Source organism: Lontra canadensis, unplaced genomic scaffold, assembly GCF_010015895.1.
Source record: "Lontra canadensis isolate GAN:19392208 unplaced genomic scaffold, GSC_riverotter_1.0 scaffold131, whole genome shotgun sequence".
In the NCBI taxonomy this organism is placed as follows: Eukaryota; Metazoa; Chordata; class Mammalia; order Carnivora; family Mustelidae; genus Lontra; species Lontra canadensis.
The window spans coordinates 1394409-1417738 of record NW_022631125.1 but is presented as its reverse complement, the minus strand read 5'-3'; the positions used below and the strand labels follow the sequence as shown (position 1 = coordinate 1417738).

The 23330-nt window shown below is 41.9% G+C and overlaps 1 protein-coding gene and 1 pseudogene across 13 annotated transcripts in view; both read left to right on the top strand.

Moving 5' to 3' along the window:
• The first annotated feature begins 1918 nt into the window (after positions 1–1918).
• The window catches only part of CASK (calcium/calmodulin dependent serine protein kinase), a 354889-nt gene continuing 333477 nt past the window's right edge, over positions 1919–23330 (top strand). For 6 of the 13 annotated variants that reach the window (XM_032842493.1, XM_032842490.1, XM_032842482.1 and 3 more), the window contains exon 1: positions 1921–2645. In XM_032842493.1, coding sequence (XP_032698384.1) covers positions 2587–2645 — 59 coding nt within the window. In that variant the 5' untranslated portion in view covers positions 1921–2586. Of the gene's footprint in view, positions 2646–23330 lie in introns of all 13 variants that reach the window. The other 7 variants (XM_032842489.1, XM_032842484.1, XM_032842486.1 and 4 more) reach the window with 4 other exon arrangements.
• Positions 6087–6181, top strand: LOC116858001 (annotated as a pseudogene).

The window sequence follows — 23330 nt, the reverse complement described above, 5'->3', positions numbered from 1 at the left end:
TGATTGGGAGACTCTGAACCACTCAAGGTCGGTGAGCACGGAATGCCAAGAGCTGATTATGTTAGGTCCTTCTTTGTGGCAAGAGGGTTGCATTTATTAGTTTAATGAGTCAGGACCCACCTCTCCAGGTGAGGTGGTTGAAACCCCAGTCAAACCCAGAGCCTCATCCCCACCCTGGAGGGGTAGAATGGCTCCTGACAGGGCAACTACCACATTGCCCACATCTGTAAATGATTGAGTCAGAGTGGCTGATGTCTAAGGCTCTTTCCATATCAAAACTGGCTGCGATTCCATGAGCAGGGTGCAATCCTAGCTCTATAATTGTATTTTTTTTATTCAACTCCACAATTTTATAATTGTCCTTTTCTACCTCTGAATATAAGCCCCTGTGGAAGATAACAAGCCCCAAAATGAAGTTGATAAGTCTTGGCATCACTCAGACTTGGGCTGGGGAGGGGAAGTGAAGCTGACAAGGTGACTTGTGAGGGTCACTGTGCACCAGGTGGACATAACAACTTAGGGTGACAGTGACTTGGAACTGCTGGACCCTTAATGGAGGCAATGTTTCTAAGGCTCGAAATCTCCCTTGTCTAGAGAATGTACAAGCTCTTGGGGAAAGGAGGAAGACCTCATACAATTACATTTTCCCTCTGATTTGCATTGTAAAAAATGTTTAGTACTCAAATCCTTAACACTGGTAAATCTCTCAGTCTCTTGAGGGAGTGGTCAAGCGGTTTGCACGAAACGTTTCTGAGAAAATAGGTTTCCACACACCCCCCCCCACTTTGGTAAATACTAGCTTTTTTTTTTTTTAATTACCGCACTGAGAATTTTACCAGATGACTTCTAGTAGCTGACTTATGAACTAATTGGGCACTTCTGCGTGCAGAGGAACAAAGACTTTTTTTATTGGTCCTTAAGTGAGGCATATACCTGTCTGATGGCGTTGGCTCATTCTGCACATGCTCAGTTGAACAGAAATCTTCATATTGAATACAACCTAGCACAGCGGCAACACCCAGAACCTCCCTCCCTGACTGACCCTGTGCATCCACTCCCTCTAGTTGCATTTTTATCCTGACATGCCTAACATTTATAGGGACTGCGGGGAGCAGGGTAGGTAGTGAAACCTTGGCGGCCGGGGGAGGCAACATACAAAGGGGCTTAAAACTCTGTCCCTGCCTTCCTGACCTCTCTATAGGCTGTCTCTACTGAGGGCACGCGCTGGATAGCAATTTGTTGAGTTTGGGGCAGAATGCGGGAGAAGATGTCTCTATGAATTGTCACTTATTGTTGCATACGTTCCTGGACAGTTTTTGTCTGGTTCTTCTTGTAGGTGGACGACCCCCTTTCCCCAGCCCTCATTTGAAATAAGGAATTCAGAGTGGCACTAAAAGCATCCGCCGCCGAGCACGGTCTGGAATGACAGCGTCTCCACCTCTCTTCTTGCTTTTCCCATTCATTAGGACCCTTTCCCAGCCTCTTTCCCGAGCAAAAACCGGGCAAGGCTTCCTGCGGTTACAAAAGAAGAGAGGGGAGCGGCCGGGGTTAGAGCCTCTCGCCGCAGAGAGCCAAGAACGCGCGTTCGGTCGTGGACCTTTTGTCCCAGGACCCCTTCCGCAGCTCGGTCGCGGAGGGGACGACCCGACCGGCCCCCGCCTAAGCAGCTGCCGCCCGCGCGCCCCTCGGGACGAGCCCCCCCCAAACCCCGCCACCCCGCACCCCTTCTAGATCCCCGACGCCCGCCTGTTCGCCGTGACGTGGCCCGCGGCGCGCGCATGCGCCGCTCAGCCCGGTTCCCTGTCCCTTGGCCACCGCCTCCCGACGGGCTGGAGTGGGCGGGGCCTGTGGTTCTGGAAGCCGCGCGGCCGTAGGGGGAGGAGGGTGTGTGTGCGCGAGGCGGGTGCGCGGGGCTCGGGAGCTAGTCCGCCGCTAGGGCGGAGGAGGAGGAGTTGAAGGCGGCGGCCGCGACTCCCGCCCGCACAGACAGCCAGTCCCGCGAAGCCCCCTCCCACTCTCAGGCGGGCGGCGGCGGCGGCGGCGGCGGGAGGAGGAGAAGGAGGAGGGAGCGTCTCTGCCGCCGCCTCCTGGTCCCCAGCGCCGATCTGCCGCCGCCACCTCCCTCCGCGGCGATCCTCCCTCCATGGTCCTGCCGCGGCCCCCCTGGTAGCCTGAGCTGCCCCGCGCCGCGCCGCGCCGGAGCCAACCTCGGCAGAGGGAGCGGTCGCGGCCTCGCGGCCCGCGCGGGCTGACCAGCGGAGAGCGCGGCGCCGCGCGGTCCCCGAGGATCCGCACGCCGGGCAGCGCGGCCCGAGCAGCGCGAGGAGCAGCGGGCGGGCGGGCGGCGCCGGGCCCGGGCCGCCCTCGCTCCCGCGCCCCGGCCCCGCCGCCCGCGCCGGGGCGGTCGCCCGCAGAGGAAGGCGCCGCAGTCTCCGGGCCTCGCAGCCCCACTCGAGCGTCCTCAGCACCGAGGACTCGCGGGTCCTGAGGGGAAGAGGCGAGCCAGGGGCCGGGCACTGAGCTCTTTGGCGCCCCCACCCCCGTTTTCGGAGCCCTCCACGCTGCGGCCGCTGTCCCCTCCGGACCATGGCCGACGACGACGTGCTGTTCGAGGATGTGTACGAGCTCTGCGAGGTGATCGGCAAGTGAGTTCCCACGCGAGGGAGCGGGAGTGTGGAAAAATGCATTTCAGTGATGCCCGGGTCCTCCCGCACCGGCACCCGCTCCGGGCCTGCCCCCTGCCCTCCCTTCCCCTCCGCCTCCCTCGTCCTCACCCGGGCGTATTTATAGACGTGTACCTGGACCTCCTGCCGGGCGGGGGTCCGGGGGGGTTCTCAGCGATCCGTGGAAGCCACCGAGCCGAGGTCCGCCACCCCACGAGGCGTGGGGCCGGTCGAAATCCGCTGTCTGCATTTTATCTGACGGTTGCACAGGGACGTGGCAGACCCGATTTTATAGTTGCTTCCTGGGAACAGTTGGGGTTATTGTTACCTTGCGTGTACCACAGACCATTAACGAAAAGAGCAGCTTGCATTTCCTTTGCTTGCATGGAGCGATAGCGAGAGAACGTCCAGGGTTTTTAATTGTGGGGTGTGTGTCTATTGTGCAGGATATTAGAGAGATGCCTTTGTGTTCACCCCGTGCCCGTATTGGAGGGGGTCATTTTCAGACGGGGTGCGTTCAGTTTCAGCAAATTCCTCACCTGGTGTAGACCAGCGTGGAAAGAGTTGGGGGTATCCGAATTTTTAATGCCTCGTTATGCAATGACTGTTAAATCAGTGTTCAAGGCTTCCCTCGACTGTTGTTGGGATGGTGGTGGAGCCGTCTGCTTTGAGTCACCGGGCTGGTCTAGAATATAGAACTGACAGTCCAAATGCTCATCCTTTCATCTGTGTTGTGTAATTACACTAGGGAAAAGCAGGGAATCAGATTAATCACAGTGCTGATTGAGAATTAAATCTGCAGTTCCTCATCTAATTGTCCATTCCTTAAATCTGTTTTGAATAGTTTCCTTTTCATTCTTGTCAAACAGTATTCCAAGTGCACAATCCTGCTAATTTGCTTGTGAAGGAAAAGGCTGGCGATCCGAAGTTGATTTCCTAGTTCAGCGTGTATTCTGTGCCTTTAGAAGTTCAGGAGATAAGATTTAAGAGCAATTTTTGCTGGTTTATTAAGGATCGCTAGGTAGCTACCATTGAAATATTTTACCTCTTTTTGGAAGCCGTGCTTTATTGTCTATTTTAAGGTCTGCAGTTGGGAAATGAAACCAAGACCTTAGAGCAGTTGGCTGTATCCCTCTTAAGTTGTCTGCAGTACTGGATTTCAATTTGTTTAAGTGCTGATAACTCATTTTTTTTTCTTCTGTGTTGAGGTATTACTGTGTTGCCTCACATGGTGAAATTATGGGTAGAGCTTTCTACACACTTTCCTCAGACTCAACTGATACAAGGACATGTTACTCCTTGCCCCTATTGTTACATGACCAGCCTCTCTACTAGAGGAAGGATATCCACTGTGCCCTGTAAAGTGCTTGTGGAAGTGCTCTAGAGCAGTGCTTTCCAAAGATACAGAATGCAAGATGTATATGTAATTTTCTATACAAAAATCTTACATATGCAAATTTTGTAATGGCCACATTAAAAAATCAGAAGCAAATAGGTGCAATCAATTTTAATAAAATACTTTATTTAACCCACTAGATCCAAACTATTATCATTTCAACACATAATCAGGGCAGAAATTATTCATGAGATATTTTACATCCTTTCTTTTGTACTCAGTCTTTGAAATCCGGTGTGTATTCTACACTAACAGCACATCTTAATTCTGACACTAAGCTAAATTTTCATCAGAAATACTTGATCTGTGTTTAGGTTTCATAACATTTGCATTTGCAAAAGTAGCTTCACATACCCAAGTTTTCCCAAACATATCTAAAAGTTTTCTAATAACCTAATTGATATCTCTTTCTAAATTTAAATTTTGATGAAATAAAATTAAATAAAATTGAAAATTCAGTTTCTCAGTTGGACTAGCCACATTTCAAGTGCTCCACAGCCATATGTGGCTAGCAAGCACTGTTCTGTAGAGACAAACATGTTTAAAAAAAAAAATCTCCTTGGTTTCTTCATTCTTAGCACCCGGTAAAGGTAAATTAGGGTTTCCCAAATGGTCGTGTGTGTGGGTGAATGATATTTGTTGTGTCTTAGTTATATTTGCTTTAAATGAGCCAGCAAAGTCATAATTGGAAAATGTGAAATTAAAATGTTAATTATATCGTGATGACGGAATATAGCCATCTTTGGATCAATGTTAGTAACCAGTTCCGATTCCTTAAGGTCTTAAAGACTGATGACATGATCTCTTTGGATATCAGAACCAAGTGGTCGGCATCATATTAGCTTGTAATTGATAGAATGTTTTCAGGAAACACCTCTGATAGAACTAAATTCATCTTTTCTGTTGCTTCAGAGCTGCATAAGGAGGGAGAGCAGGCTGATTCAGAGGTGATAGGTACCCTATGGCTCCCTTAACTATTGTGAACGTGAAATCTCTTTCATACCCTACAAAATATGACTTGGTCAGTGCCATTTATAATGTGTCATTTCGTGAAATAATGAATTCAAGGTAGCCTTCGTGGTAAAGAATGAAATGATAGTGTTCCTCACGCTGTGTAAAGGTTGAAGGTTTCTCCGGTAAATTGTCTCAGCATGTATTGATCTGGAAATTGAAATTCACTTGAGATTTTCTTGCAGGGACCTTGACAGCATACATTTTAACTTAGCATTTGTTCAACTCTAGCTTTAAGCGGAAAGGCCTTGAAGATGTTCACTTGTACTAGAAACCCTTTTGTTGATTTCTATCCAAGTTCTCTAGAATTGTGATTTTCTTGTATACAAAATCAGCATCACAGATTGTTTTTGACCCTTAGGTGTTAATAGGTTTAAATTTCCACTGAGGTACTTTAAGACAGATTTCGATTTTCAAGATCAATTGACCACCCACTCACTCCCCTACCTCACTGCTTATGGGCTCATTCACTCATCCACTGTCTGCGAGGGAATCATGTGCCTGATTCGTTAGGAATATTGAAAGGATGCCATTTCTTGTTTTAAAAAAAATTAAACTCTTTCCCCGCGTTTCTTATTTTTGAAAGTCTTACAAAAGATCCTTTGAATGCCTCTTGTTTCCATAACCTTTTCCTGTGTAACGTCTTTCAAGTGACTGAAACTAATCTCCAATGATGGGACCTTATCCTAGTCCCAAAACTTCTCGTCCTTGCAAATGTAGCAATTAGTGGGAAAGAAAGATTTTATGCAAATGCAGGAAATTGGCTCATTTTTATGCCATGCTCATTTACTGTATCTTTTGCAAGTGTATAGCTTTAGAGGTAAGTGTACAGTCAGTAATATTGCATGAAGGCAATTTTAAGATGATTCATCCAAATTAAAACATAGAAATGCCTACCTTCATGGTACAGGAGTTTCTGTGAATGAGAATAGCAAAAGGCACACCGTTTTCATCTTGCATGGGCTGAATATTTGCCCTGGTATTTAGGATTCTTGGTAACCTGTAACTTCTGACTTTCCTGCTTTGGTAGGACGTATACTAAACTTGGAATGATGCAGCATGACCCCTGCTCAAGGATGACATGCAAGTTTGTGAGGCATGCTGAATTTGCTTGTACCTTGAGAGCACTTACCATATTTAATTACGGTTTCTTATTCATGAGTCTCTCTGCCTAGTAAACAGGGAGCTTCTTGAGGACAGGGAACATATATATCTTTCTCCGTTAACTTAACTCAGGGCCTGCGATGTAACGGTTGCTCATTAGCTATGGGATGAATTGAGTAGTTTTAATAAAATCTCATTAAAAGGCAAAAAGCATGTTTATCAACCTCAGAGCAATTACTATCCCAAAAGGCTGTATTGGTCTGAAGCAGTGGATCTCCACCTGGCTGCATATTAGAATCACCAGGGGAGCTTTTAAAAAAGATCAATGCCAGGGCCCTGTGTCAGAGCAATAAAATCAGAATCTCTGGGAGTGGGTCCTGGACACTGGCATTTTTTGAAAGCTCTCTAAGTAATTCTAATGCGCAGCTACGATTGAGTCATTGGTTTAAAACTTAGGTAATGTATGTAATATTTTGGGACTGGGTTTTCAGAGGCTTACAGGATTTGAAAAGTAGAACAAATGCTTTTTGGGTGGTATTGAAGCCAAGAGACCAAAATGTGGATTTTATCTCCTCTGGGCTGTGTGTCTCTGAGCCCTGTTGTGTCAGAATTTTGTTTCAGCTTGTGTTTGGCTTTGATTTCATGGGTCTTTTAAGATTTGCATTGATTTATGATTCTCATCTAATGCTAACACGGTGACTGATGTTTGCAACAACACAGAACGAGGATTGCTTCAATAACTGTGGCTGTCCACTACAATGACTTAATTTAATATTAAGAGATTTATCAGTTCAGTATGGATTGTGTTTATACATATACTCTATTAAAAGAGTGTGGTTATTTTGCTTATATACTTCATGTCCACACTTGCAATTCCAGTAACACCATTTACCAGAGAATTGAATTAAATGCAGCCTTTATACAAACACTGGATTAATCATTGGTAAAATATGTAACTTAACATGACGAAAATTCAGCTTTACTCTTTTTACTAATTACCATGGCTTGCACATATATTGATTGGCCCACTGATTTGGATTTCCAGTACCACAGAGGGGAACATTATCATATGTTGGAACATCTTTCTTGGAAATTTTATGTAGACATTGTAGGCAAATTAGTTTTTAGTGTCTGGAAAAGTGTGAGCCCGAAGGAACCAGGAATTTACCAGAAATGACTAGATGTTTTATGAGAGAAGTGTTTGATCAGAGTGACAGTCGTCTAGCAAGGCAGGAGAAACACAGTCACCAGCTAGCCCATTGGTGGCCCAGAAAGAGTCAAGCCAAGGGGGATTAGCTACAGTTCCACGGAAGAGAAACCTGTTTCACACGGTGTAGATGCCTGCACGTGGCCGGCCTTTTTGGGAGTAGGTAAGCAGTGTTGATTCCTGATGACGGAGTTGGCTTCTGGGACCATTTTGGAGGGAATTGAGCTTTCCTGCGTGTGCACGGCTTTCTCGGAGTCTCTTCAAGCCTGCTTTCTACAAGAATGCCTTAGGACTTGGAGTTTATGAAGTGTCGTTTGCCTGTCTTCTTTATAAAGGCTTCCTGTGACTCCCTTGCATTCTACAACTGTGACCTGCTTCTGTGTCCTTGACATGTGCACTTCACAACCCCCCTGTTTTCTCCCTTGAATCTGCAACATTTCACCTGGCAAACTACCTCTCGTGCACCTTAAATGGTGTTCCTGGTTATTGCCTTTAAATCAAAAAGTCTTCTACCCTTCCCAGTTGTAGGTCTACTCAACGCATTAAAGAAGCAAGTATGCCTTCCTTTTTGAGACTGTTCTTGAATTACTGCATTTTTATAAACATTTTCACATTTTAAATTTGCCAGAAGCACTGTTTAAAAGAACTTTGACATAAGATTGTTTAAAGGCAACAACAAAAAATCTTTTGTCATTTAATGCTTACTTCGTAAGGGGAGTTGACATTTATGCCTTCTAATGTTAGGCACTTTACATATATTATCTTCTCTGATTATACCTGTTTTACAGAAAACACTGCGATTCAGCGAGGGGTAACTTGCCCGAGATCACATGAAATTACAACCGGTTCCGAAGTCCATTCATTCATTTCCTGCCGATTGCGATAGTTAAAAATGCTACGTCGGGTTTCTTTGAAGCAAGTCCCATGCCTTCATTTTCAGAGTTTATTTACAACAATTTTTAATTGTTCGACGCTCTAGTTCTGTTTTTCACTCCTTCATTAGAGGTTCTATACTACCATTCATTGTTTCACCCATTTTTCTTTTTGTCTTTCTTGTTAATGAGATAGCCACGTTTGTTACTAAACTGATAAGCCTCTGCATTCTTTAGCAGTGGAAATATAGACTCTTGCCCATCCATCCAAAATACAATTTGTTTTGGAACTTTCTCTACACCATTTACTCTCCAGGTTTTTCTTTTCCGTTTCCCTGCCCCAAAAAACAGCATCGTTGATTAATGACTCCTAATTTGCCAAACCAGACGTGATGAGGTGTGGGAGATGGGTGTTTGTTGCGAGTAGGGTGGGGTGGTTTCCACGGGGTCGTTGCTCCTATATCCTGTGCTACAAATCCTGCTGTTGCTCTCCCTGACTCTGAAAACCACGTGCAGAACTGCAGCTGCGGAGCTATGAGCTTGTCAGCTGGGGGCCAGCACGGCACACCCAAGTAGGCGAGTGAGTGAGTTACTGAATAGGTCCCTGACCCCCGCCAACAAGCTGATGGCCGGTGCAGCTCTCGCATTTGGGGTTTTATTTTTTAGTTGGCAACTGACAGTGTAGATTCTAAAACCACCAGATACGGCTCTGAATTCATGCTTCAAGGTTCAAGGTGCGACAGGACCCGCTCTCTTCTTTCTCTGCTGGGGCCACCCCCTGTCTGGGTATTCCTCTTTGAACTGAGTCCAATGTAATCACCCTTCTGGCCATTATGGTAGTCTGGTATGACTGGTCATAGAGCCCAAGTCAGTAAAGGGAGAGTCTCCCTTCATCCACACCAGGAAGATTTCATTTCTGAAGCTTGTTTAACTTAAAGGAAGTTAATACGTATTTGCAATGTTGAGAGTCAGTAATTTTCTATTACTTTCTCTTCGTAAATTGACTAGTCTTTGTAAAATAAATTATAAAATTAATTTTAAATTCTAGAATGTACAGAGGTATATGTGCCCCTCTCTCCATTCTCCCACCGTCCATAGCCCCATTCTCCAGAGGTTACCATTGTCCAGTTCTTGTACATCTTTCTGGAAGGTCTTTGTTTAAAAAACAGAATGGGATCATATTTGTACACTATGCTGAAGTATTAATTTTCCATTGACAAACACTGTCTCTGATGACCTTTCCATATCCATCTACATCTCTGTCGAACTTTGTCTCTTCCTAAACTGCTGACCAGTATTCCATGGTATGGATTGATTATTGCAGCTTTGAGTTGAGTGCAAGCCATTTGTAAGTAGACATCATTGGAAATGCTGAACTGGAGTTTGGGTGAGAGTTCTGGAATGACAGTGAAGGTGTGGAAAGTAAAACTGAGTGAACGAGTTCTTGACAGGTGACTGAGCTGGAGAGATGTGGTTTGCTGTGTAACTCACAGAGCTAGGAGAGTCAGGATAGCTGGATTTCACAGAAGTTTTAAAGTAGGGAGGATCAATAATGTAAAATGCCAGCACACTGTGATGGACTATCAAAAAAAAAAAAAGGCTTGTTTATACTATAGAGGCAATTTAAAGCATCTATCAAAATGAATATAATGTTAAATATCAATTCATAGTGTGACTGAAAAGCAAGGTTCTGTGCATGTTGGTAATACGCTATTTCTCTGTGACTCCACCTCAACAGCAACATATTTAGTGTAAAAAAAAAAAAGAAGCTGATTTCTTTTTTGTTATGATTGTGTTTTATAGATTCTGATGGCTGGCTTTTAGGTAAAACCATTTGGTTTTCCTAAGATTAGGTATTTTTCATTCCTCAGCTTGGTTCATAACTTTCAATTAAATGGAAGCCTTTAATGAAATGACATTGTAAATTTTATATACTTTACATTTACTCTATGTTCTTGATATTAGTCAAACCATTCTTATTTTTTTAAATCCCTTCCCCACAGGGAACTGCAGCCTTCCTTGTCTCAAGGTTTTGGGCCCCCAATGGATGAGTGTAGTTAATGTCCCTCTACCTCCCACTGTGCAACTAAATTTGTTCATTGGCTTTTTGTAGTTTTGCACACCCATTCACAATAAGAAACGATTACTTTATTGCACTTAAGCCAATTTTTTGGTAAGTGTACATTATTTCATTTTTTTTCTAAAGATTTTATTTATTTGACAGCGATCACAAGTAGGCAGAGAGGCAGGCAGAGAGAGAGGAAGGGAAGCAGGCTCCCCTGCTGAGCGGAGAGCCTTCGTGCGGGGCTCGATCCTAGGACCCTAAAATCATGACCTGAGCTGAAGGCAGAGGCTTTAATCCACTCAGGCGCCCTCATTATTTCATTTTAACATCTGTGTTCTATCACTGAACTGTTGCATATTATTTTTTCCAATCTTATTTCTTTATTATTTTTTTAAAAGATGTTATTTATTTATTTGACAGAGAGAGACACAGCAAGAGAGGGAACACAAGCAGGGGGAGTGGGAGAGGGAGAAGCAGGCTTCCCACCGAGCAGGGAGCCCAACACAGGGCTCAATCCAGGACCCTGGGATCATGACCTGAGCCAAAGGCAGATGCTTAATTGACTGAGCCACCCAGGCGCCCTTCTTATTTCTCTTAATACACATTTTTTTTTTTTGCTTTGTTACCATTGTTTTGAATATTTGAATCACTTAGTTTGGAATGATGACTGTGTTCTCTCTCTGTCTGTCTCAGTGTAGTTTAATAATATCCAAACTCTACTATGTCGAGTCTGTATTTCAGGCTTTTTAATTGTAACCCTGAGTTTAGAATATCTTGGTGTATTTAAATCTAAAGTGGAAATATAACTGCCTAGCTATATGCAGATTCTAATGTTTTATTAAAATACTCTTGATGTTATTAATGCAATTATGAGGTCTCTAGCCCTGCTAAGACATGCAGATTACCATTATACCACTGCTATTTTATGGAATTTAATTTGTGTTTTTAGGAAACAGCATAGATTTTCAGCCTTTCTGCTTACCCTTGGTATGTACTTTACCCCAAACATATGGACTGACATTGTTTTATATCTTATGAGGCAGCCCCCTAAGATCAGATCTGGTAGCCTTTGGGCACAGTGTGGCCATTTTCTTCTTATTTATAGAAAGAATGATGGCCACTTCACAAGCTATTTGCATGGATTAGTGATTGTAAAGTGCAACATAAGTATTTTTTATTTCTAGAATGTCTCTGAGATACTCAAATTACTTTTGACAGCTATGTAGATAAGTTTCAACAATTTCTAAATGTGCACTTTCTCAGTGCTAAACACAGGCTCTATTACATAAATAATATGGTGAAATGAACATTCTTTCCTATCACGTGGGTAAAATTGCTAGTGGTGTTAACAGTTCCTTCATTTATGCGTGCATTTCTAGCTGTGTGGCCCTAGCCAAGTTAGTTAACCTCTCTGAGTCTCAGTTTCTTTACCTGCAAAATGAGGGTGATACTATACGCCTTGCAGGATTGTTGTGAGGATTGAATAACGTGATCTGTGTAAAATGACTAAAGATAGTTGTTATTTTAATTGCCATTACCAATTTTTTTATGTTTTTAATTTATTTTTATTTTTATTTTTTTAAAGATTTTATTTATTTATTTGACAGACAGAGATCACAAGTTGGCAGAGAGGCAGGCAGAGAGAGAGGAGGAAGCAGGCTCCCCGCCGAGCAGAGAGCCCGATTCGGGTCTCGATCCTAGGACCCTGAGATAATGACCCGAGCCGAAGGCAGAGGCTTTAACCCACTGAGCCACCCAGGTGCCCCTTAATTTATTTTTAAATGAACTCTACTGCCAGCGTTGGGCTCAAACTCATGACCCTGAGATCAAGTGTGTGTGCTCCACTGACTGAATCAGCCAGGTGCCCTATTACTCACCAAATGCTTGAGTTCTCTGGCCTCAAGGAGCTCTCTGTCAATGGGAGAAGTTGACAAATGGCTCAGATCTCAACTAACTAGACATTAAGTCCTGTTAAAGCCAGGGTTGCATCTGACATGTTCACCTAGTATCCTCCGCACAACTGACACACAGTAAGTATTCAGTTGTTGAAGGAGTGAGTGTTAAATGAGCAATCCAGAAACTGTGACCACCTAGCCATAAGAGGAAGTTGGGGAAATCTTTACAGAGGAGGTCAGGCTTGAATGATTTGTTAGTCTTCTTCTTGGGTAACTCATGTCATCTTTTTATGCCTGTTTCCTCATTAAGAAAACAGAGTAGAGGAATACAGGTCAGGAAAATTAAAGAACTCTTATGAAACTTTAAAAATGTTTATCTTATTTTTTAAAATAATGAACTTTATTTTTTTGAGCAATTTTGGGTTCACAGCTCCTATTTTAGTTTAGTGACATAGACAACCTACATAAGAAATTTGAACAATAAGCATAAAATTAAATGTTTTAGGGATAACAGTAGGAATTTTTTTCTCTTTTTTTGGTTCTTGAATTCTATGGCTTGAGTGTTCATTATACGCTGTACACAGTGTTAAATTGTTTATGTTTTTCTAATTTAACCTTGGCCACCAGCCTTCCCTTTGAGGCAATCTTCCTTTCCCCTTTAACCGATGAGGAAACTAAGCAAGAGGGCGATCAGTAACTTGCCCTGGACAAAGTGTCAATAGTAATAAGCGGCAACATGGGGATTCACACCTGGGTATTTATGACCCATCTAAGCACTTGCTCTTCAGTACTGTTTTACTGCTTGTCATTTAGTATACCAGACTGGTTGTCTTTTAAAGGCTAGTCCTAAATATAAGACTCTAACATTCTGATTTTAGATGTTTCAGCAGGTTCATAGAACACATTTTTTTTTGGTACCAGCTTTATTGAGATGTAATTCACATACCATTCAATTCGCCAATGTAAAGCGTACATTTTAGTGGGATTTAGTATATTCACAGAGTTGTGGAAACCATCACCATGAGAAATTTCCAAACATTTTTATCACCCCCAAAAGAAACCCTGTATACGTTAGCTCCCAACCCCATCTTTCCCTAGCCCTAAGTAACAACTGATCTACTTTCTAGCTCTACAGATGTGCCTGTTCTGGACATTGCATGTAAATGGAATCATACCATATGTGGTCTTTTTGTGACTGCTTCTTTGAGCATAATGTTTTCAAAGTTCATCCATGTTGTCGATGTTTCAGCATTTCATCTTTAAGACCCAGTAATACTCCATTGTGTAGATATACCAGTTTTGTTGATCCATTCATCAGTTGATGGGCCATTTGGGTGCTTTTCATCCATTGGCTATCATAAATAATCCTGCTGTGGATATTGACCTACAAGTTTTTGTGTGGGCATATATTTTTATTTCTCTTGGGTATATTTGTAGGAGTGGAATTGCTGGGTCAAATGCTAACTCTGTGCTTAACATTTTGAGGCACTGCCAGACTATTTCCCAAAGCTGTTGCACCATTTTACATTACCACCAGCAGTGTGTGAGGGTTAGAATGCTTTTTAATCAGGTGAGCACTATCAGAGTTTGCTGGTAGAGTCTGTTCAATACACTGTAATATAAATAAAAGTAAATTTTATGGGTTATTGGTTAACCTTTTATCTCACAGACCTATTTATACTGATTTCCATCAATTTTAGATGTTGTAGACCAAGGGTTGGCAAACTATCTGTAAACTACTAGATAGTAAATATTTTGGGCTTTGTGAGCCCTACAGCATCTGTCACAGCTACTCAACTCTACCATTGTAGCGTGAAGACAGCCATATGAAAACAAATGAGTGTGGCTGTGTTCCAATAAAACTTTATTTATAAAAATAGGTGGTTAGATTTAACTCTCAGGCTGTAATTTGCTGATCCTGTTATAGATTAAAAATGAAACTGGAGCTTACTATCCAGTTCCTGTTCTTATTTACAATCAAGATTGGGATATTCTGTCAGTGGTCTGAGTAGCCCCATAATGAGTAGGTTGTTTCTGAAAAACTGTATACATGGAGGTTGGTTCACTGAACTGTTTTCACTGTTACATGGGGAAATGCTATACATTTAGTTTTTTGTGGGTTTTAAATTTGCTTTTATTACATTTTTTTTTTACTGCTTTTGGATTTTTTTTTCAATCCTCGGTTAAAGGGAATAAAACCCATCAAAATTCTTTTAAGATTATTTCATCAGAAGCAATGTAAGTGTAGAGTTCCTAAAAGAAATTCTTTCTTTCATGCTTGCCTATTGCCTGTAGAGTGGATGAAAATAGAAATGAGAATGTACTAAAAATTTTCAGATATGAAAGATTATTTAAAATACTAGCTTTAATAAAGTTAGGGGGAAAATTACTAGCTAAATCTCCATCCCTAATTGGAGAGTTGTGATGTGCCATCTGTGTATATTTTATGACTTCTCAAAGAGCCCCTGATAGAGTCACTGTTTAATTAGGGTGTGTGCATGCGTGCGTGCATGTGTGTTGTAAACAAAACCTTTTCAGGTTCTATTTTGTGTTTGAAATCCATTTTAATCACTATTTTGTGGTAATAGACCTACAATACGTAGAGTGCTTTGTGGCTTTAAAAAACTGTCATTGCAGGGCACCTGGGTGGCTCAGTGGGTTAAAGCCTCTACCTTCGGCTCGGGTCATGATCCGAGGGTCCTGGGATCGAGCCCCGCATCGGGCTCTCTGCTCAGCGGGGAGCCTGCTTCCTCCTCTCTCTCTGTCTGCCTCTCTGCCTACTTGTGATCTCTCTCTGTCAAATAAATAAATAAAAATCTTTAAAAACAAACTGTCATTGCCTCTTAGGTACATCAGAAAGATAGTATTCTTTGTGCTTAGAGCTTTTTATAATTTGTTTGCAAGACTATTCCAGATTATAATTTTGTAGTGTTGTGAAAAGCTCCAAAGACTGTGCTAAGAGAGGGAATTTTGTATCACAGCTTTTGTCTTTGCGTTTGGGCATTTGACAGGTGAATTAATTGTTCAAATTGTGAAATTTCAGAAAGGAGACAAGGAAAATCTCAGAATATGTATTTAGGAAATAGCCATATGAAGGATTTGTGAATATTATAGTGTTCTTTTATGTAACTTCCCCACATTTTATTATGGCAGCAGTGTCCACATTTTAACAGTGAGCAAAATGAGGTAGGACGATCCTAAAGTTGGCAGTCTCTGACACAGTTGGCCACTGACTCTAAATTCCCTAAATTTACAGAACAGCATTTCATCCACTAGGTCACATTACATTGTCAGGCAGAAGAATGATCACGTTGGAATCTGTTTAGACCCCTTACTTTGATGAAAATACTTCTCTAGGTTGGCTTCAGAGGACAGTAGAAGGCACCCTTTCCTCTTAAAATCCATGAACAGTACTATTTATATTGCATTTTTTTAGGTTTGAAGTTTTTGCTGACTTCCGTCTGAGCCATTATCTCAAAAGCAGAATGGTCTACTTTTATTTATATAGAATATTTACTGATTGTCTTAGGTTTAATAACATCTTAACTGGATATCTGTCCTGGCAGTAATACATGGCATTGAATTTGAAATGATCTTTTTAATAAATATTTTTTTCTTTAATTTAGTCACTTGTGAAATAATTAGATACTTGTAAAACAAACAAGAAGGTGTTTTCACTGAGGACTTTAATTATGTTTCATATAAATTAAAAAAATTGTTACTGGAGTATTCGGATCACAGGTTAGAGTGAGAATGTAATTATCTCACATTATAATCAACTTATATAAAACTTTTAAAAGAGTGCTAATAGGAATGGAAAAAACCTCTACTGACCATATGCACTGTGGGTTATTCTTCTTTCTTCTCTTCTTTTTAGAAAACATTTACCTCTTATAATGGATGTGAAACTGATTTGTGTAAATATCTATTCAAATGAATACATTTTCATTATTATCATTGCAGAAAGAGTCTGGGTATCTAGAGAGGGAGATTCTAGGCTTGCTGCTCTACTTTTTGGATTATCTCCATTAATAGTATTTCTCCCATTGCCAAGTATTTCTGTTGTACTGCTGGAAAGGATCACCATACTTCCATAATCTATGACCCACTCACACTAAAGGTCGAGTGTGCTTAAAATTGCCATTTGATTAAAGTTCAGGCTTCTTGGTTAGACTTGTGGGAGTGGCTTCAGAACTAGGCCCATGAATGTGAATATAGACTTGAAGATGTTACTAGAATGAGGTTTTTCCTCATGAAGACACATTCATAGACATAGTCCTGAAAAGGCATATGAAAGTTGGATTTGATCAATGCGGCTTAGAACTTACCAAGAAAAATAGTATTTTAAGGATTTTTTTTAAATAATGGTGACAGATAACCACTTCTTTTGTTTTCCTCAGTTTCTTCGTCTTGTAAAAAGAAAGATAGTAAATGCTGTATTATCTATCTCCTTAGATTCTTAGGATAAAATGACACAATTCTTTAAAATTCTTAAGCTGTCTTACATATTTTGATTTTTTAAAGATTTTATTTATTTATTTATTTGACAGAGAGAGAGACCACAAGTAGGCAGAGAGGCAGGCAGAGAGAAAGGGGGAAGCAGGCTCCCCACTGAGCAGCGAGCTTGATGCAGGGCTCGATCCCAGGACCCTGAGATCATGACCTGAGCCGAAGGCAGAGGCTTAACCAACTGAGCCACCCAGGCACCCCCATATTTTGATTTTATTGAGATGAAGCACTTCTTAGCAATGGGTTGTGTTGAATTTTCTTTGATTTTGCAAGAATGGCTTACCTTCGTCTTTAATACTGGTTGTATTTTGTTTTATTTTTAGAATTTAACACTTCTCAACTCTTTATAGGACTTAGAACATGCTATGTGAAAATGTTGGGTAAGAGATTTGAGGATGAATTATGTGTATTTTACTGGTGGGACAATGTTTACACTGAAGAAAAAAAAATCCTGACTAGTATGTTTCTCCTTTGTTCTCTTTGTATTATTTAATTTTATTTGAGCTTTGAAGTTTAGAACTTACTACAAGTAACAAATTTCTGTAACCAATCAGATGGGAACTGTGGCAGCTACTTAAAATATTGAACTTCTTATTTAGTAGTAAGGTCTAGAGCAGTGGCTCTCAAAGTGTGGACCTTATTCTGACCAGTTGCAGCAGTATCATGTGGAAACTTGTTAGAAATGCGGATTCTCAGGTGCTGGGCCTGCCTTACAGATCAGAAACAAGGTGGGGTGGAGCACAGCAATCTGTTTTAACAGCCCTTCAAGGGGTCCTGAGGTACATTAATGTTAGGGAACCACTGATTTGGAACTCCACATCAGGGTCTAGTAAAGTATGGCGCCTGGGCCAAATTGGCCCACTATCTGTTTTTATAGCTTTTTGGGAATACAGCCATGCCCATTCATTTAAATATTGTCTGTAGCTGTTTTCACACTACATGTGAGGGCAGAGGCAAGTAATTGCGGCAGTGACCACATGGCCCGCAAAACCGAAAATTTTTACTTTCTGGTCCTTCACACAAAAAGTTTGCTGATCCTTGCTTGAGTTGAAGCCTTGGTACTGTTTTCTTGCCTGTTATACGAAACTGCAAATCTCTGAAATCAGTAGTTACAACACCAATTTTTTTTTGTTGCCTTTATACCTGATGCTCTTATTTCTGTAAACCCCTTCTTCTCTCCGATATCAAACTGTAATTCAGTGGCTAGAGACCTGTGAATGAAAATACACAACTGTGTCCTTTCATGTTTGCTAACGGCGGTAGCCCATTTAACATTTCTGTGACATTTCCTCACTGATTCTGCACTGATATGTTCTAGGTTCTTCCTGTACTCTGGTGTAGCCTGACTTAATTATCTTTTATAGTCTTCATTTTGCCCAGGTCTTACTGCCTTTTAACTTCGTCAAGAGAAAGTCTACCTTGTGGCTGCTGAGTTTAGGAATTCTTGGGAGCCATTTGGTGTACTCTGAGCCATGGAAATAGTGCCATCCCACGTGGAAATGTTTTATTTTTGGCCTGGAGTGCTATAGTCATTGGTACTTCACAAGGATGTTCGTGAGCACATAAATACCGAATATTGTGGGTAATCCTAGAATGTTCACCAGACAAGGTTCCGTTAGCCTTCCCATACCAAGGATGGCTATTTCTATCCTTAGTTGAAATACCATCTTCTTTTATTCTTGCTCTCTGCCTTTAAGGGAATTGGTGGCCAGCGTCATATGAAATACTGGAACCGAATTTTAATTTTGTTCTTATTGATGCACTTGGAATCTTTCGCTCTGCCCACTCCACTGAAGGAAGTGTAATAGCTTTCGAAAAGCCTTCCTGGGACGTCTGGGTGGCTCAGTCCGTTAAGCGACTGCCTTAGGCTCAGATCATGTCCTGGAGTCCCAGGATCGAGTCCCACGTCAGCCTCCTTGCTCAGGAGGGAGTCTGCTTCTCCCTCTGTCCCTATCCCCTCATGCTCTCTCATTCTTTCTCTCAAATAAATAAATAAATAAAATCTTAAAAAAGAAGAAAACAAAAACGAAAAGCCTTCTCACCATCTCCATTCACTCTAGTAGCAAAAGCGAGGAAACTATTGCTTTTGCAGCTCTGATTCCATGGTGGTTTGAAGTTAAGAAACATGAGTTGGCCAAATGATCCCAAGCTGTGTCATTGATGAGTTTGTTTGGTCCATGATTTCTTCTTGTATATTCGGGTGGAATACTTTGGTCAGGTAAGACACAGGAGATAGTGAGCTTAAAACTGGAAAGGATTGAGTGAGACCTTTTATTTAGGCTTTCCCAATCAACTTAATTCATACTTTTTGCCATGATGACTCATCCCAGAGGTGAGGTACGATGAGAGAGGGTCAGGCAAAGGCCAGCCCTCAGTGTGGTTACTTAGGTCTATTGCCCAAAGCAGCCCCTCTACAGGAGAACTTGAGCTTTACCGTTTTGTACAATACAGCATGGACATGCATTGTTTCCAAAATTAAATTGTTATTTATACCAAAGAATAAAATGAGAACTTTTTTAAAAAGAGTAATGTTCTGCAGCCTTATTGCCCCAGTCAGGACAATAGCCACCCACACGAATCTTCTGAACAACCTCATCCTTCCTGTTTTATCTACCTGAAACAGGGGTCAGAGGTGGGTGGTGAGGAAAGCTTGGAAAATCACTCTCTAGGCAAGAGAAATGTTCTCGTGACTCTTGCTGTGTTGGCCTCCTCTCATGTGCATAGGAGTTTTGGACAGCCCTGTGGAACTGGAGGTAAGCTTTAATCCCTTTATTTCTTGGCAGCTGGCCGAGCTTGGGAGCTGGGTGCTGCTTTCCTAGAAGCAACTCTTATAGACAAGTTCTGCCAAATGCACGGATTTTGAGCCATTTTAAAGGCTATAATGTTCAGACTCAGAATTTCTTAGTAGGCAGAGAGTGCCATTTAAGGGTTCATATGCTGCTGGGATAAGGTTCATTATGAAATAGACACTGCAGCAGGGCCTCCATGTGACATAAACTTATTGGAGCTTGTGTATTTTTAAAACCATATATTTCTTTAATATATATTTTAAGCTTCATTAGGTCAGGATGCATGGCTGTCATAGCCATCGCTGTATCTCTATACCTAGGACAGCATCTGGCTGTCCATAGTAACACAGTCAGTGTTGCATAGTTGTTGAACCAATTCAAAAAGGAGGAGGTAGCTGAACACATTGGAAAAGATATAAGTTGGCCCACTATGCACACAGTCAGGAATTCATATTTTCATTTAGTGCTAATATTTTGCTGCTTCAAACACCATCTCATTCTCAGACCATCCCTCGGCGGTAGGTTAGTGTGTACAGAATTGTACATAGGTGCTGCGCATGAGGGTGGAATCCTGAATAACACTTAGCTTCCCTGGTTGAGATCTAGAAGATCATGGCATAATTAAACTGGATTGAGAAAACTTTCTAAGTCTTACCTGATCTGTCTAAAACTGCTTCCTCATTTGTAAAATGGAGACAGTAGAATCTACCTGATGGGATTGTTATAAGGATTGAATGAAAAAGTGGGTATAAAGGCACAGTTCCTAGCGCTTCAGAAGTGCTCATAGACACCAGTTGCTTCCGTCATCAACAGTGAGTTTTGAGAGCTTCCTAAGTGCTAGGCTCTGTGCCAAGTGTCCCCTCCTCCCAAGTTTTGCACCAGCTTCCCTTTCCCCGGTTCCATCTGGGACAGTCATGAAGCTGGGATAGAGCTTCAGTTACCTAGCCAGCCCCCTCCTTACCTTGAACAAAGTTAAGCGACCAGCTGTTAAATCCCACCATCTGCCTAATGCTTTAGCCACTAGCCAGATGCGCCTATTTAAAGTTAATTAATTTTTAATTAAATTAAATTAATTAATTAAATAAAATTTAAAATCCATTGAGTATTTTCCTAAAGATTTATAAATGGCCAATACAACACATTGAAAAGGTTGTCAACATCATTATTTGTTAGGGAAATACAAATTAAAACCACAGTGAGATACCACTTCACACACACCAGGATGGCCATAATTGAAAAGACGGATAATAACAAATGTTAGCAAGGATGTGGAGAAATTGTATATCTTTATACATTGCTGGTGGGAATGTAGTTTGGTGCAACCACTGTGTAAAACACTTTTTCAGTTCCTCAAAAAAGTTATAGTTTCCATACAACCCAGCAGTTCTACTCCTGGATATACACCCAGGAGAACTGAAAACGTATGTTCACACAAAAACTTGTACATCAGTGTTCACGGCAGCATTGTTCTCAGTAGCCAAAAGGTGGAAACAATGGAAATTTCCATTTTCTGATGAACAGAGAAACAAAATGGGGTAGTTGTGGGTAGTGGAATATTACTCGGCCAGAAAAGAAATGAGGTACTGGTACCTGCTTCCACAAGGTTGAACCTCAGAAACGTCATGCCAAGTGAAAGAAGCCAGACAGAAAAGACCACATTTATATGAAATGTCCAGGGGACGAGGCGTAATTGCTAAGGGTATGTGTTTTCTTTCTGAGATTACTTATAAATTCTGGAATTAGATAGTGCTTACTGATCAAGACACCTGTTTATGAATATACTGAAAAAACACTGAATTGTATACTTTAAAAGGGTGAACTTGATGGTATGTGAATTACATCTCAATGAAGATGTTCTTTTTTAAAACTTCGTTCCTTAGTTGTACCAGCCACATTTCAAGTCATCAATAGCTACATGTTGCTAGTGGCTACTGAGTGGATGGTGCAGACTTAGAACATTTCCATCATTACAAGAAAGTTCTGTTAGAAAGTGATGATCTAGAGGAACCGAGTTTCTCTGTTGGGACCAAAAGAAAGGCCCTGGGGTGGGGTAGGGGCAGGAAGGAAAAAGCAGAGGCTGCAAATCACAGAGAAAATGGAATAGAAGGCAGATTATGTGGATTATGCTCTGGAGAAGTGTTACTTTTGGGCAGTTTTACTCTTTGTCACTTTCTGACTGTTCCACTGGGCAGCCCCCAAAGTATTTTCATTTAATTCTCAAAACAAATCCACAAAGGAGGTACTGTTGTTTTCACTTTTTTACAAATGAATTAATGGAGGCTTTACTGAGTTTAAGAGATTTGCAAAGCTAGTGAGGGCCCAGCCAAGTTTCTTCCCTAGGTTGGGTTACTTCACATGTACTTTCCTTCTGTGCTATATTGTTGCCGTCTCCTTATGGAATTTGTTATTTTCTTGCCACCCATCCTCTGCTCCTACTTTGTTGCCAGCCCAACAGAGAGCTGTTCACAGTACCTTACATGCACAGTGCTTTTTCTGCCTTGGCAGAAGCGGGTCTGTTAGCCAGCCCTCCGTTGTCCTCCTGCCCTCACCCAACATTACGGTGTCTCTCTGCTCTGCTCCCCTCAAGGTGCTGCTGAGCTAGACCTTCCTTTGTGAAGCTTTCCTACCCTTCAAGGCTGCAGCCTTTTTCTGCTAATGTTTCCGTAGTTAAGTTCTAAATAGTCCCAGAGTTAAAAGATACTTATCCACTAAGGGAACAATTTATGTCATGCAGTGTTGGGGGCTGCTGTCTCACCTGGGTGAAACTGTGGGTTGGATTCTTGTGTTGACCCTGTGAGACACTGAGCCCTATTTGTAGTTGCTCTGTTGGTGGCTGTAACAGGGAAGGAAGTGGTCTTCTTGTCCAGGCCCTTGAATTCAATCTATATACATTACCTTCTCCTTTCCACTCCCAAAGGCCTACCCTCTCCATCCTCACTGCTACAGTACTTGTCAAGTACCTCTTACTACAGCTTTCTGCGTAGGCTCTTTGAACTCGATAAAAGCCTGCCGTGTTTTCGTATTTTTCTATCTGCAAAACTCTTGATGCTAAAAAAAAAAAGACACCTGATTGAATTCCAGAGCTCTTTTCATGGCTTTGCCTGGATTCTGAGGTCATCTTGTTCTGACCTTATGCTGACCTCAGTTTATTTTCTGGTTTTGGTAGAGCATATCCTCCAGTAGCTTCTGGAGAAAGATTGAACGGGAAATAATTTTTGAGACTGTATATAACATGCTAAATAAGATCCTACGTCATCATTCCCAGAACCTGTGAATATATTGCCTTACATGGTAAGAAGGACTTTGCAGGTGTCATCAAGGTAAGGATTTTGAGGTGGGGAGATTATCCAGGGGAGCCCCATAGAAATAAGTGTTTTTATAAGAGGGAGGCAGGCAGCTCAGAGTCAGTAGGAGGAGATAAGAGAACAGAACTAAAAGGGGCCGGGAGGCCTGGGTGGCTCAGTCAGTAAAGCGTCTGCCTTCAGCTCAGGTCATGAATCCGGGGTGATGCGCTTTGAAGATGGAGAAAGGGGCCATAAGCCAAGGAATACAGGCAGCCTCTAGAAGCCAGAAAGGGCAAGGAATCAGATTCTCCCTGATGCCTCCAGAAAGAATGCGGCCGACACCTTGATTTTAGTCTACCAACCTCCAGAACTGTAAGAGAAAAAAAAATCTGTTCCTTCAAGCCACTAGGTTTGTAGTAATTTTTTACAACAGCAATAGGAAACTATGAACACACCGTGTATGGAAATGTCGGTATTGTGTCGGTATTGAGAGTTTATGTAGACATAATTTATGTAGCTATTAAGATAGAATTTC